This window comes from Pholcus phalangioides, unplaced genomic scaffold, assembly GCF_987345545.1.
Source record: "Pholcus phalangioides strain wild (caught in Gottingen) unplaced genomic scaffold, Ppha-v1.0 ptg000017l_1, whole genome shotgun sequence".
Taxonomy (NCBI): domain Eukaryota; kingdom Metazoa; phylum Arthropoda; class Arachnida; order Araneae; family Pholcidae; genus Pholcus; species Pholcus phalangioides.
The window spans coordinates 38,880,271-38,896,855 of NW_028301610.1; the positions used below are offsets into that span (position 1 = coordinate 38,880,271).

The 16,585-nt window shown below is 33.9% G+C and overlaps 2 protein-coding genes across 8 annotated transcripts in view; one reads left to right on the plus strand and one right to left on the minus strand.

The window, feature by feature from the left end:
* Positions 1–5,413, plus strand: part of LOC149073030 (ATP-binding cassette sub-family C member 10) — a 142,003-nt gene extending 136,590 nt beyond the window's left edge. Inside the window, exon 17 of the mRNA XM_089246106.1 lies at positions 5,124–5,413. Coding sequence (XP_089102232.1) covers positions 5,124–5,369 — 246 coding nt within the window. The 3' untranslated portion in view covers positions 5,370–5,413. The remainder of the gene's footprint in view (positions 1–5,123) is intronic.
* A 7,022-nt stretch (positions 5,414–12,435) lies between these two features.
* The window catches only part of Mocs1 (Molybdenum cofactor synthesis 1), a 54,382-nt gene continuing 50,232 nt past the window's right edge, over positions 12,436–16,585 (minus strand). The window contains exon 11 of one of the 7 annotated variants that reach the window (XM_089246188.1): positions 12,436–13,526. In XM_089246188.1, the coding sequence (XP_089102314.1) occupies positions 12,865–13,526 (662 nt within the window). In that variant the 3' untranslated portion in view covers positions 12,436–12,864. Of the gene's footprint in view, positions 13,527–13,709; positions 13,733–14,287; positions 14,490–16,585 lie in introns of those variants that run through there. The other 6 variants (XM_089246189.1, XM_089246190.1, XM_089246192.1 and 3 more) reach the window with 6 other exon arrangements.

The following is a 16,585-nucleotide window of genomic DNA, read 5'->3' on the forward strand; positions in this document are numbered from 1 at the left end:
ATACTTGTTTTGAACAGATTTTATTTGTTTCATTCTTTTACTGCTACACCAGTATTCAATGGCTGCTCTTTTAGTTTCAAATGGGATACTCCGGACTTCCTCATTCAACTCCACCTACATACATTTCATCATTTTTATCTATAATGTCAAAATCAGAATTCTCAAACTCACTTTCATCAACCGATAAGTCGACATCCAGAGTGTTTTCTACTGCATCACTAAACATTTCACAAATAGATTCAGGTTCTTTCAAAATTTCCATTATTTTATTTTTTAAATTTATTTCGGTTCTGTAAAATCTGTGAGTTCTATTTCTTGAACAGAGAATTCGTGGTACAGCATCCACACCACGTTGAATACATTAATATGTGGTGGAATTTCCTATTTGAAAGCCACAGCTGGTTTAAACAGATTCAAAAACATCGAGGTATACAACAATGCAATTTCATGCGAAAACCTAAGCATTAAACAAAACAACAACAAGAACTTATTGCAACTCGCTAATTTGTTTCACTTATGTGAAATAAAAGTGTAGGGAATGCAGGATTAGACTAAAAATATATATTCAAACTCAATTTCAAACACTTTTGAACACAAAATACCCAAAAATAACTTTACAACAGATTTAAACTCATTCGGAGGAAACATGGACGGTTCATTTAAGAATTTACTGCTTTTCTCTGAATCCTCGTCAAGTAGGGTTGTATTTGGCATTAAAAATGTTGATTCGTATTCATTTTTTACAGCTTTTCTGTTGCAATTCTGCAGCTATTTTTTTCACAGTACATATTTTGAGCCATCTACTAGTGCCTGTACAATTTTCGTCAAATTCTATAAGTTTAGCTTGGGAGTGTTTCTTTATCAGAGGATACAGAACTGTTCAAAACAAGTATTCAGACTAATTATTCACAATAGCTTGAGATTGAATAGAGTAAAGAAAAAGCAATGATAAAGGCAAATGATGAAAAAAACATTGGATCCTTGCCATGTTCATACATAACAAATTAGCTAACCTGGTACTTCAAAGTAACATCAGTAGATAAAGCGTTAAGCAAACATGAGCGTGGACCAGAATTTATTCACCATTTGGCAACTGCAGAAGGTATGTCATGAGAGGGAATTCTTTTAAAACCACTCAAATACCCAGAAAAATAGGACTTTCTGGAAAAGCAGATGTTGTAGAAACTCAGCAAAAAATTAATGCTGTTATATGGTAGAAAGGAGCATGCATTGGAATGAGTTTGACAGAACTTGCATTCTAAAATTGCTGCAAGAGCTTTCAGAACCTCATACATGCGGCATAAAGGAATTGTCAATAAAAAGAAAAGGAAAATTAAAGTTTGCAGCCCACAATATTAAACTTTTAAAGCAAGAAAATGAAAACAACATGGATGAATTGAATAACTTGCAAAGAAATACTCAAATTTTTTTGAAATAAAAAAGAATATTCTCTCGATTCTCTAATTTTTACATCCAGGAAAATATTCTCAGAGTATTCTCATTCTGTGAGAATATTCTCATGTCACATCTCTAAGAACAACAGTAGATATGCAATCAGACTGTTAGGTATACGAGCACATTTCCAGCACAACTCTTTTGATAGTAAATTGCCCATAGTGATAGACCAGAGCTGTGCTCAGTTTGAAAGAACAAAGTATGTCTGACTGCCAATTACTGTAACTGAACCTTTTAATCTTTCAAACACATAGACTATCAAAATTGATATTTCAGATGATCCATACATGTTCTATTCATAATAAATTTGAAGAGTTGGTCAAAGCATGTAAATTTTTATAACTTACACGCTCAAATGGACATATTTTCTCAAGCTGAATTCATCCTAAAAAAAAGTGAAATTAAATTAAATGTTGAATGTTTTTTAATTATGATTTTAAAAATGTGAGTACTACAGCAGATATTCCGAAAAAACCCAATAATTTAAATATAATTAATAGTGTATAATAGCTCCTTCCACAATCACTATTTAGGAAACTAAGTAATTAGTTTAATCTATTAAATAAATAGCTTTATTAATACGTCCTTTGTAGTAAACTGGTCCTCTATATGAGCATAGCGATAGGAAATCTGGCAGGTGTCATTTCATTTATTATCTTTTCTTTAAATTTTATTTTAATTTTTTAAATGTGATCATGTATTCCCAAGGGATCTTTACGATCTGTCCTGGAAATTTCTCAGAATGATTGCAGCATAGGCATACATGCACAGTGGGGGAAAAATATAAAATATATTTATGAGCTTGATGTAAATATTTTATCGGCACATATCCTGCTTCACCTTTCCAGAATAAAACTCAACTTCTCAGTTCTTTCTGCAATTACTGTTTTCATGTATTTTAAAAATATTTATTTGAAAACACTTGCCATATTGCTCATAATTGATTTTGAGTGGTTAAAATTCCCTTAATTGATACTTCAAAAGTATATGAGAGTGTAGTCAATTTATATAGTGTGGTATGTTCTGAAAAAAAAAACTAACATTCCATGTATCAGGTAAAAAACTGCAAGATTCTAATGTAATATTTTCAGACATGCTTTGCTGCTCATTCCAAGAGATATTGGCTCAATGTGATGCTTCTATATAACCTTTAAACCCCCTTGTGACCCCTTTAGTGGTTGAATTTTGAAAAACCCCTCTTTAGTGAGTCTTTGCATCATCAAATGGAACTACTGACCAAATTTGATATTTGTAGCTTCTGCTTTCGGCTCGGAATGATTTCTCTATATAACCTTTGAACCCCCCCTTATGACAGTAAAGGAAGTCATGATGAACCCATTACGACTCACTTGGGAGTCAAATTTAAAAAATAAACCCATCTTAGTGAGTCTTTACATCACAAAATAAAACTACTGACCAAATTTCATATTTTTAGCTTCAGCTGTTTTGGCTCACCGTGATTTCTCTATGTAACCTTTAAACCTCCTTAGGGAATCAAATTTTTAAAAAAAAACCTTCTTAGTGAGTCTTTACGTCATAAAATAAAACTGACCAAATTTCATGTTTATAGCTTCAGCAGTTTCGGTAATGATGAATCAGTCAGTCAGAACATGTTATTTTATAAACTGAAGAGCCAAAAAAACTGGTACAGGCATGCATATGCAAATAAAGAGATATGGAACCAATCAGAGTACGGCGCTGCAGTCGGCAATGCCTATATAACACAACAAGTGTCTGGCATAATTGTTAGATCGGTGACTGCTGCTACAATGGCAGGCTATCGAGATTTAAGTGAGTTTGAACGTGGTGTTATAGTCAGCGCACGAGAGATGGGACATAGCATCTCCGAGGTAGCGATGAAATTTGGATTTTCACGTATGACCATTTCACGAGTGTACCGTGAATATCGGGAATCTGGTAAAAAATTAAATCTACGACATCGCTGCGGCCGGAAAAAGATCATGCAAGAACGGGACCAACAACGACTGACGAGAATCATTAAACGTGACAGACGTGCAACCCTTCCGCAAATTGCTGCAGATTTCAATGCTGGGCCATCAACAAGTGTCAGCGTGCAAACCATTCAATGAAACATCATCGGTATGGGCTTTCGGAGCCGAAGGCCCACCCGTGTAAGCTTGATGACTGCATGACACAAAGCTTTACTCCTCGCCTGGGCCAGACAACACAGACATTGGACTGTTGAGGACTGGAAACACATTGCCTGGTCTGACGAGTCTCGGTTCCAATTGCTTCGAGCTGATGGACGTGTATGGGTATGGAGACAACCTCATGAATCCATGGACCCTACATGTCAACAGGGGACTGTTCAAGCTGGTGGAGGCTCTGTGATGGTATGGGGCGTGTGCAGTTGGCGTGATATGGGACCCCTGATACGTCTAGATACGACTCTGACAGGTGACAGGTACGTAAGCATCCTGTCTGATCACCTGCACCCATTCATGTCCATTGCGCATTCCAACGGACTTGGACAATTTCAGCAGGACAATACGACATCCCACACGTCCAGAATTGCTACAAAGTGGCTCCAGGAACACTCTTCTGACTTTAGACACTTCTGCTGGCCACCAAAATCCCCAGACATGAACATTATTGAACATATCTGGGATGCCTTGCAACGTGCTGTGCAGAAGAGATCTCCACCCCCTCTTACTCCTACGGATTTATGGGCAGCCCTGCAGGATTCATGGTGTCAATTACCTCCAGCACTACTTCAGACATTAGTCAAGTCCATGCCACGTTGTGTTGCGGCACTTCTGCATGCTCGCTGGGGCCCTACACGATATTAGGCAGGTGTACCAGTTTTTTTGGCTCTTCAGTGTATGTATAGATGATATATACAACTGTACCTTAACTTTAATTTGTCCCTGAAAGTTGCATCATGAAAAATTTGCAGCGAATCAAAACTTGCTTATTTGACAAGATTGAAATCCCTTTCACATTTGTTCCATATCCTTGCAATATTAATAACCACGCAAAAATAAATTAGCACGGTAATATGCAGAATAAAGGTGGTTTCACTTGACCAAGACAGAACATCAATCCCTGTTTGCTTTGACTTGGTCAAGTTCCAGCTTTTATATGTTTCAAGTGTGTATTTGCTCAAATATTAAAGCATTTTATGGGCGATACATTTTGCTGTTAACTTGGATAATTTAACCTTGTTAAAATGTTAATCAGCACACAGTTATGATTATAAAACGCTCGCAACTCAAGGTACCAATGTACAAAGATATTGAAAGCTGTAGATAGAATAAAATGTAAAAAGAATCAAATGAAATTTCGATAATTTTTTAGCCTTTGAAAACTTTTTGCTATATTATTTGTAATTAATGAAATTAAAACCAAAGTCAAACGTGGATATCTCAAAGTGCTTTCAAAAATTGATATCACTTCAAGTTACAGAATTTGATTTTTAGAAAATATATGAGACAAGAGATGATTACTTCAAGATATAAAAAATTAAGAGTTATAGAAGTCCAACTTTAATTAAAATGAAAATAAATGAATAATGTTATGCATCAAGTTTTTCTTTTTAGCTAGCTACTTTGTTGAATAGTTTGTAAGGTCTTTTTTATTAGATGTTAGGGGTTGAAATTTGAGGAGAACCAATTTTATAAATATATTTTTTTTCATCTCTTTCTTAGGTTATATGTTTGGATGAAGCCACAGCAAGTATTGATCATAGAACAGATAGCTTTATTCAATTGAGTCTTCGAATGGCGTTTCATCGCACAACTGTTCTTATAATAGCTCATAGAATAGAGACTGTAATGGATTGTGATCACATAATTGTTATGGAGAAAGGTGAAATTAAAGAGATGGGTGAACCATCTGTCTTACTCAGAAACAGATCTTCAGAATTTTATAAACTTGTGTATAACTTACCATAACATATAATTTTACTCTTGAAATAAAAAAATTGTTTTGGTATTTATGTATTGATTGTATGTACTTTACTCTACAAAAAAAATAAAAATAATGAATCAGATGAAAAAGAGAAAAAAATCATTCACACAAAAATATACAAAATTTATGCAAAAGGAAAAATTTCCGACAAAGCAGTGTGTCTCAAACTGAGTTTTGCAACACATTAAATCTTCTATAACATGTTTGCTATACATACTTAAATGAATGATCACCATACTTTTATGGGCAGTGTATTTTAATTTTTTCTGATTAATCTCCACTGACCCCAGTAGCACACGATATACTAACAATATCGTGTGCTACTGGGGGAGTTACTGCATTTAGGCTATGACAACTATATTTCCAGTCAGCTTGTTGAACAATTTTCCTGTTGTGGCTTCTGATTTTGTATTTGTATATGCAAGCATAAGTTGATACAGAGGCTCTTTGAAGGGGGCAGAATTACGAGGCTGGGTATAGTGATTAGAGTATGGGTGATTTTCCACCCTCTATGCCACTTTTTAGTGAACAGGAAATGTGAATACTCCCATTGTTGTTCCCTCCACTGTATCCACCTATGTGTGTAAATGGTTCTGTGGGGGGGGGGGGTAATTTTTTTTAAAAAATAAATTTAAATCATTTATTTAAAAAATAGCATCTATCTCTCTAGTCAAATTGAACAAAATTTTTAAGCAATTTTGTTCCTGAATCAGCATATTAATTTAATTTTTATTGAAAGATTTTTAACTGATTTCATTAATAAGCTTTTCTAAAGATCCTCCCTTTCATCTTTAGACTGTAAGTAGAGAAAGTGTAGTTATAAGATCACTGAGAATATTTTTTTGGTCATACAGTCTAATCCCGTTATAACGAACTCCAAGAGAACGAAGAAATCACTTCGTTAAAACAAAATTTCGTTATAAAGGAATTTCAGGTCTTTGGCAATGTTCCTATACAACTTATTCAGGGAATTAGAAAAGCGTTCGTTAAAACGAGATTTTCACTATAACAGTATCCGTTAAAACAGGATTTGACTGTATCTCGCATTAAAATGAAAGGAGAACAAAAATATTTTTTACTAACCACACATAAAATTTTGCATTAATCAACATAACACTAACTTGATTTTAAAAGTTGCTCTCAAACAAAGTGGGTACTGTAGTTAATCCATTTCAAAATAAATGTAATAGGATATCTTTGAATCTCCCCTATATAAATTGAAAGTTTTGTTAGAAGTTGACAACATCCACTATGTATTTATATTATGTTATTTTCAAACCTGATACAGTTGCATTGCAAATGTTTACATTATAACAAAATGAATAATACAATTATTTTATTCTGTCCTAATATAAAAGATGATAGATAATAAAGATAGATGAGATGAATTTTCTGATTTTTTAAACTTTTGATACAGTGACCAATATGATGACTCAATATAATGTCCATTTTCCATGAATCTTATAGGGTCATTATAATGAGTGTCACCTGTGTGTGTGTACAAAGGTGTAAAACATTATGTAAAATTGACAAAAAAAAAGATAAACACTGCATTTGCTTTGAACAACTCACGCTTCAATTACAAGTTGAATGGTAAAATTAGTCCGGATGCAACTGAGCTTACTGATATGGATATGGGAATTCTCTCTGACATGCAGTTTAGCTTTTCTGAACATTGTTCCACAGTGGTCAAAAAAGCAAATAGAATATCCAGTTTAATTCTTAAAAACGTCTCACGTTTTTTTGTGCTTCTGTGGAGTCAGCCTTTTGATTTTCCAGGGCTTAGTTTGTCCTGGCCTAGAATATGCCATATGGTTTTTATAGACCATATCTTCAGAAAGATGTAGACTTATTGAAGGAGTGTAGAGAAGAGCCAATTGAACGCTAGTGGGTGTGCAGGGCTTGAACTATAGGAGAGAGATTTGATTCCCATTGGATATGCTTTCTTTTGAACATAGGCATCAAGAAGATATGATTTAAATACAGTAGACTCTCGCTAATCCAGCACATATCAGACCAGAGTCAGCTGGATTGCCAAAATTGTCTGATTATTGGAAGTTAGTTGAAAAAGTCCATTTGAATATAATTTCTGTGCACAGACATGCAGTGATATGTTTTCCTCTTCTATGGGCTTGAAGAAAACCTGAATTACTGGATGGGCCAGATTGTCTAGAATCTACTTTTTTATATAGATTTTCAATGGGATTAATATGATGAAATGCATGAAATATTGTTATGCTGTTATTCAAATGTTTTGAGTCGGGAGCACCAGTTTCAATTGGTTAAGAACAATTTCAGGTTGTGTTGTGTTGCAGAGAGTTTTTTAAACAGGGTTGTAAATGCATGGAATAGCTTAACGTTTGTTGTAAATACCAATGATAGACACCCATAAAAGGAAGTAAGACAAGCTTGATGGGGAGTAATCAAGAAGCTATTCACACTTTTTAAATGTACAACAACCATATTTTTATAGGCATTAAAAATAGTTATTTAGTTATTTTGGTTTACTTTCCTGAATTATAATTTTTTGGGTTGTGCTATATTAAGGCTATGGCAATCATATTTTTATGGGTTTTTGTCCATATATTTGTTCCTTTATTATAAACGTATCCAGTCAGACCCACTTATAATGAGCAGCTCATTTTCAATGAAAATGTTTGTTAAATTCAGTCCCACGCTAAATTCATATTCAAGTGAAAGAACAAAACTTCAGAAATTAAGTGCAAACCTTAAGGAATGACTAGCCTTTTTGTTGAATTATTTGATTGACATTTTCCTTCCAACTATCCTTTGTCAAGTGTATTATCTCCATATTAAGAGAGAGGCAAAAAAGAAACTCAGTTTTGGGTGGTTCTTGCATTTACTTTTCATTCTCTGTCTATTTTTGTACTTATTTTTTCAAGTTTTTCTTCCAAATTGTTTTTTAAATCTGAGCTACTGTGATAATTCTGTCCTGCTCATTAAAAGTGACACAACTGCCATACAATTAGCATTGTACCCAACAAAATGCATTAATTTGCTCACTAAATCTAGACTTAAGGCAAGTATTTAATTGGTATTAAGCAAGTTTTGACTATGATTATAATATTTCTCTTTTTATTTACAGGGTGATTCAGAAAAGATGGGAAAAACTTTGAGGTGATAGTACACACCAATACAAACAATTCTTTGTTTATAAAATACAAATATTTCATTCATTTGGGGTCATTCAAGTATTACGCCAGCATCGATGGGGGGGGGGGGGGTTCCCGATTTGCTGACTTTTGATGATGCTTACGTCATCAACCACCCTTTATGAAGATACGAAACATTTTTAATGGCATCTTTTCTGAATCCCCCCCCCCCCGTATATTAGTGTTTCTCAACCACCAGGCCCTGATATCATTCATACCGGGCGGGAGTGATTAGCCATTTCATTTTCCATTGGTCGTGTGTTTGATCAGACTCACAAAAATGAATGAAACTGGGCCGCAGGATTGAAAAGGTTGAGAACTACTGCTGTATATTGTTCACTTTATAAAATAAACTGATGCACAAATTCACAAACTTCTATGGGTCATATATTTGTAATTTTCCACACATTGGCAAAGAGGAACTGGAAATTTTTTTGTTTGCTGATTGTTGAAGACAGGAGACTTGAAAAGATATTTTTATCTGTTAATATCTGACAACAAAAGTAAATCGTCTTTGTTCTGTTTTCACCCATTGAAGTAGGATACATTAAATCACTCTGTGAGCAACACCATTAGTACAGTAAAAGTCGGTTATAACGACAGTTCACAATCAGAGGGAAGGTTTTTGTTATAACAGACTTTATAAACAAAGTCTTTATAAACAAACTTTAGTTTTTTGGACTGTAAGAGCATATAAATAGGGGGGGGGGAAACAAACTAGATAAATTTACCTTTCTTTTTTCTTTCGTTTTGAACTACTTTTGCTGAAATATGTATCTAGAATTAATTTCTTTTGCATACACAATGTTGATTATATAACAAAAAAAAATTGATGATGGAAGCTCAAAGTTTTGTTTTGATTGCTAAATTTTTCCTTTTCATTTTCATAGCAAAAAAAAAAAGTACATCTCACTCATGCAATTTCAGCATAAAAAAAGCTGCAAGATCTGACAGCAGAAAAACAACTTACAACAGAGAAAATGTTTAAGACCTGTTTGCCTTTTATCTAGTTTTGGAAGATTACAAGAAAGGAGAAGGGGGATGTGATTTTTTTTCCTAGGAAAATAATGTGAAAACCAGGGGTCCTGCACCACCTGCCCAACCAACACACCTTCGAATAAAATTTTGTGTTTTTCCACCTCCTATATTAGATAACAAGATAAGATACAACATATGGTCTTATTATCACACATAGAGGACCTCATGAGGAAGGTACTGACATGCCCCACTTATCAACACCTATGAATAGGGTGAAGAGATTTTTAAAAAATTCCACTCTCTCCGGTTCATTTTATGTACAATTATTAAAGAGAGGACAAAAGAAACCATCACCATGTTTTTTGAGAAAAAATACAAACTTTGTTCATTACATCTAGAGGTTTGTTATAAGCCAGGTTTACTATAGCAGCATATAAGAAGAAAAATAGCAGGATATTTTATTGTACATCAGAGTCTATCTTTGGTAAACAAAGTAAACGATTCCAGTCTCCAAAAAGTCTTGATGGTTAGCAGCAGACCAATGGCATAAAAATTAAACTCTGAGAAATATTCATTTGATTGCCAATTTTTCACTTTTGACTTGGAACCATTAGTTTCCACAATTGGAAAAAAAATTTAACTGAGACATAGCTCACCTTTTTCTTTTTCAAGTAAAACTATGGTGAATTACCTCTTTGGTGATAAGGGGTTGATTATAGAAATAACACTCAAGTAACTTGACAGCAAAATACTCACTCACTGACCTTCTAAGGCAAAATTTGATAATTCAGGGATGCTGATAATTTGTAAATTAATTGTATACTATTTAATTGAAAACATTTTGTCAGGGTCCTAATAATATAGAGCAACTAAAGGAATGTTTCAGAGCCCCAAGCTGTATAGGATCCAGGGGAGCTAATTATATGTAAAGAGATGCAGAAGTCTGGACAAAAAATATTTGGAGCCCCTGCAGCCAACATAGCCATGCTTTCTGCTGGGCAAACTTAAAATCAGTATAACTCTGAATTTTAAGGCACTACAATCTCAAAATTGATCTCCAATGGAAGCTAACATAGAGATCTGCCAATTTAAGATGTTAAAAGTGAAACACACACTGCAATGTTAGTTGACAAACTTTCGTTCAATGTTTCAAATTTTTTACAATGTCTCATCAAAAAGCCAGCAAAAACTGTTTGTCAGCTTTCATTTGAGACTAACTTTGAGGTCATGGTGCTTTTCATTCCTGAGATATACTGGTTTTGAGTTTTCATGATATGCTGCAGAAAATCTTAAAAACTTTATAAGATCTTTAGATAAAGGACAGTTACTGCTTTCCTGTCAACCATCAGAATATGTCTGAAACTAGGCTGTTTGTGAAATATTATACAGGATGATTCTAAATTCATGGGACAAACTTTAACCCATTAACGCCGGTTGGTAAGAAAATTTGATTCAAAATTTTAATTTTTTTCCTTTCCAATAAATGGTGGGAGTGGTTTCCATTGTGTTTTTTTTATTTCAAAAAAATCAAAGTCGTCTTTAATGGGTTGAGAGGTGATATAAGATACCTAAACAAGCATTTTTGATCATAGAATGTATGGTCGAATAACAGTAGCAAAGGTGGTAGAGGGTATTTTTAGAGTGTGCACAACAGCATTTTTCACCAAAAACACATATATTTTTCAGATGGATTTGCTGTGATACATACTATTAACCATTGGAAGGTGCATATGCACCTTCGGATTGGATTGGAATTTGTTTTTTTGTTTTTTATTGGTGCTAGGACCATCAAGGTTATGCTGTGCCAAACAATGATTAAGAATGATTAGAATTTGTGTTATCCTGGTTACACCATGAAACACAATTCTAAAACAAGTCATTATACTGCTTAATCCTTACATTAGGCTTACAGCATTACAAATCAAAGTGGTTTCTCCATTTATTGTAGCAAATCTGTCAGAAAAATATATTTGCTTTTGGTGGAGTGCTGTTGCGCACTCTGTAAAAACACACTCTACCGCTTTTGCTATTATGATTTGACCACTCATTCTATGATCACAACTGCTTGTTTATGAGTCTTATATCACCTCTCAAAGTTTTTCCTATGAATTTAGAATCGCCCTGTATTGCTAGTTATTTTTATGGTGGTGTTCAAGTGCACCATAACGAAACAAATGACACCACTGTAATTAACTGAAATAAAGACAGCGGAGCACAAAGTGCTATTGATACAAGAACATTGGCTGAAAAGGTGTGTTTGAGGACTGACTTTAGTCGGGTTACGGAGGGAGGAATCGCACCCCTTCCCCCAGGAGGGCAGACATGACCACTACCCTATTTGAGAGGTCTGTATCCATTTATGGGACTGACCCATACACTACAAATGAATAATTCATTGTCCGGATGAACCAGAGAGCTACCGGACTTTTAAAACTATCAGCATACTGAATCCTGTTGTATATGAACTTGATGATTTTGACTCTTCCGCTTAGCAATGATGTCACATAGGATTTTGCCATGATGAAAAAAAATAAACTCATCTGTTTTCTGATACTCAATTACAGAAAGGTTTGAACTTTTCCATGGGTTAATAGAGAGTTACCCTGCACATGCAGGGCAGTGAAGCTTAAGTCTGCCATATGATGAAAAATATTGAAAATCCCATCACAATCTTTTCTAGATTAGTATTTCCTTCCCAGTTCCTTTTTTTCTACAAACCTTTAATATTAAAACATTACTTCGTAAAATAAAAGACAATTTGTACTAAAAAAATACGTCAAAAATATATTTCTTAAAACATCTAATATTTTTCCAAATTAATAAATATTTTTGTTTAAGTATTTTTTTTCACAATGGTGGTTTTAAAAAAATAAAGTTCATTATTACAGAAAACATGACGGCTCTTATTCATTAAATAGAAGCTTTTATTTGTTATCTTGTTACATATATTTCATTTCTTATTAAACATTTCTTTGTAACACTGACTATAAATGTATATCAGAAATGATGTTTCAAACTTTAGACACATGCTTCAAACAAGATTACAATTAGAAATTCCATGATAGGGATTCAACAAACCATTTGTTGAATATAGTTTAAATACATTTATATAAAAATTCATTAATGGTGTTTTTTGATTTCACACACTGTCAAGCATGTTACAAATTGCCTTAAACCCCAATGTTATTTAAAATACAGTATATTTTCTTGTACAGGAGCAATCAGGTGTAATTAATATAACACTGTCAAAGTAGTACAAAGATGCATAATATCAGCTGTCAGCTGGCATTCAAAAAAACATTAGAAAACTCTGACAAACTTCTTTTTTTCAGGTAATTTTCTTGAAATCATGTTTTCCCCCACTTTTTCTCATGAGTCTGACATTTTTTATCACAATATCCCTGGAAACAGCCTTGCACATGTCATAAATAGTTAATGCAGCTATTGACACAGAAGTCATAGCTTCCATTTCAGCACCAGTTTTCCCAGTGGTTTTTATACATGAGCGTAATATAACTTGATTAATTTCATTATCAAGTATAACTTTTATTTCAATACTTTCTATCAGAATATTATGACATAATGGTATAACATCACTTGTTTTTTTGGCCGCCATAATCCCTGCAGTTCGAGCAACTTCAATTACGTTACCTTTTGTTATCTTATTTTCTTTGACAAGTCTAAAAGCAACTGGTCCCAAAAAAACCATTGCTTCAGCTTCTGCAATTCTCAAACTTATGCTCTTGTGATTAACATCAACCATTTGTACACTTCCATCATCACTGAGGTGAGAAAACTTTTCATCTTGCAAAACTTGGAATGGTATATCAATGGAAGATGATTGAGATTTTGAAAATGAAAAATTTGTTTGAAAACATCTGAAAAACGAAACATCTGAAGGTCTTGCTACAGACTTTAAATCTATCTGTTTTAACTGAAGAACACTCCTCATGACAAAAATGTTTTTGGTGAAATTTTTTTCTCCAAATCCTGTTAGGAATTCAATAAAAACAAATTGCTATAGTCAGATAAATCACACTAAATATCAAAGTTAAATCGCTTAATTCAGTGATTTTTTTAATAAAAACCAATCATGAAAACTAGTGTCACTGATGAAAAATTTTATGAGTTTACATGACACGTTACAAATAGCAAGTCAATAGACCAGGAAGCAGGCCAGTGTCGAATCCTCTTAGCTATGAAAGAATCAAATGAGTCAATCAATTAAGAAATATACATTCATTTTATCACTTATAAGTATCCTTGTGTATGGCACAGTGTATATTTATATAAACCCTCTATATTAGAAACAGTGATTGGTCCCCATATATTAACAAAAGCAATGTGTGGAGTCAGAGAAAAATGTGGGAGCCCACAATATAGTGTACACTTATTTTGCATATTGCCTTGGAAATTTTGACAGTTTCATGTGAAATAATCTGCAAGAGAGACTTTCTTTCAAAATATATTTGTGTTCAGCTTACTGGTTTTTAAGAAAAAGAATGATAAACACAAAGTCAATTCACATCCAGACATAGGAAGTCATAGCTTTCGGTTTCTCAGACTTTTTTGTCTGTTCCAAAACCACCTGTGCATGGTACACAAATCGGTTTTGAACATTCTTTGACACCAGACCAGCCGCCATGGTGGCATCCTTGACAGTGTAGTACAGAGATAGTCATCAATGGCTTAGATACTGTCATACGGACTTCATAACCCAATGGACACATCAATCACAACCAGACCAATTTACTCAAAATATTCTTTATTATACTTCTTTTTTTATGCTTTATGCTACATCTTTGAACTTCTAAAATCGTTATTTTTTATAGAGTGGGAGGTGAGACTGGGAAAAGGGTTCTCTTCATGTGAATGCACTTTCTGGAATCACCACTGCTGAACCTGTTGTGTATGTGTTAAGCTTTGTGCGACTTCTTTACAAAGAAGTAATTCCTGGAAAAAGGGGTTGAAATTAGAGGCATGCAAAACGATGGAATGGAGCAATTGTTTTTCTCTCTCAAAGCACAACATTGTATACTGTCATTTGGTTTGTTGCCAACCAATTTTTTGAGCCGATCAACTTTTTTCTCCCACTTTTTCACTTTTCCAATTCTGATGAACAGAGTCAAAATTAGAAAGTAATATGTATACACCTGTAACACTGACAAATCTTTAAGTTATTTCTACTTGATATTCATGAACGAAGCATATAAAAGTGGTGTGCAAAAGCGCAATGAGAACAGAAAAAGATTCAGAAACAATTAGTTCAGCACCTTTAACAGCATGGTTATTTCAGCCAGCAGTGGAAACTACAGAATCCATAGCTGAGAATAACAACAAAATACACAGTAAGAAAAAAAAAAATGTTATATTTTTGTATGGATAGTATTTCTTATACTTATAAATTTACGGTGAAACATGTTATTTATAACAGGTTTATACTGTTACTTATTTTATTATGTGTTGATATACGTGAAATCATGTTTGAAGGCTAGAGTGTGTAACGTGAAGAGAAGTGATATTGACACTATACAGGTCGAGCTTGAAAACAAAAGACATCATAAACTTATTGTTGGGGTTTGTTACAATCCATCAAACAGGGATCCAAACTACATCGCCAAATTTCCTACATGTGTAAGCGTAAGAGGGTTATCATACTTGGGGATTTCTCAATTACCCAGGTATTGATTGGGAGAACCTTTCATCTGGAGATCAGTATGAAAGAGGCTTTCTTAAGTTGGTGCTCGAAAAATTTTTGTATCAGAAGCAACTAGGGGTAATGGTATTTTGGATTTAGTTCTTACTAGTTCTGAGGATCTTGTTGAACATGTTTCGGTATGGGAAGTTTTCTTCCAGTGATCATCGTATAGTCAGATTTCACTGTAACTTTTCCTCAGATAAGGTTGATAACAAAAGACTGGTTCCTTGTTTTCGAAGAACTAACTTTGATGTTTTGAGAGGAAGGTTAGCGGATGTTTTCAAAGACTGGTTAGAATCAGTAGGGATGGTAAGAATTTTGGACGAGGTGACCTATCATTGTTTACTGATAAAAGAAGAGTGTTGAAGAAAGCGATAAGGGATAGCAAAAAAGAAGTTGAATCTAGGTTGGCAGATAACATTGGCTCTGACCCAAAATCATTTTTTCGATACGTCAATAATGGATGTAAGGGTACAGTTGGCCCCCTCTCGATAGGGGGCTCTAGGTTAGAGAGCAATGTAGACAATGACTTTTTCGCGTTGGTTTTTAATGGAGATAATGATATTCAACAATAGGAGTATTTCTAGACATCAAGAAAGCATTTGACAGTGTTAATCATAGTATACTACTCTCGAAATTATATGCTTACGGAATTAGAGGAAATGCATTTAGTATCATTATCATCAAATCTTATCTTGACAATAGAACCCAGATGGTAAAATGCAATAGCTTTCTGAGTAATGTCATGCAAATAAAAAAGGGAGTCCCTCAAGGATCGGTTATGGGCCCGCTGCTATTCATAATCTTTATTAACGATCTTTGTAACCTCAACATAGTAGGTAAAATTATAACCTTTGCTGATGACACACTCATACTTTATTCAGGAACGGAATATTTGCACTCACTGACATTATTAACAATGACCTCATCAAAATTAGAAATTGGTTTCAATGCAATGATTTACAAATAAATGTAACAAAAAGTAAATTTTTCTCTTCAATCCATTCCTCAAATCAACCATAATATAACTTTCCATGTCTGTTCACACTTCATCTTGTGCACGTGCCAATGTCTTGAACAAGTAACATCCATTAAATACCTTGGCGTTCATATTGACCAAAATTTGAAATGGAAATCGCATATTAAATACCTTCAAACTCGGCTCCGTTTCATTTTATATAAGCTCTATCATCTAAAACCGTACATTAATAACCATTTCCTTATAACATTCTATTATTCAATGTTTCATTCATATTTAATGTATGGTCTCTCAGTTTGGGGAGGAGATTATCTAACTAATATTAAGCCTATTATTTCTCTCCAAAATAAAGCTATCAGATGCATCACTAAT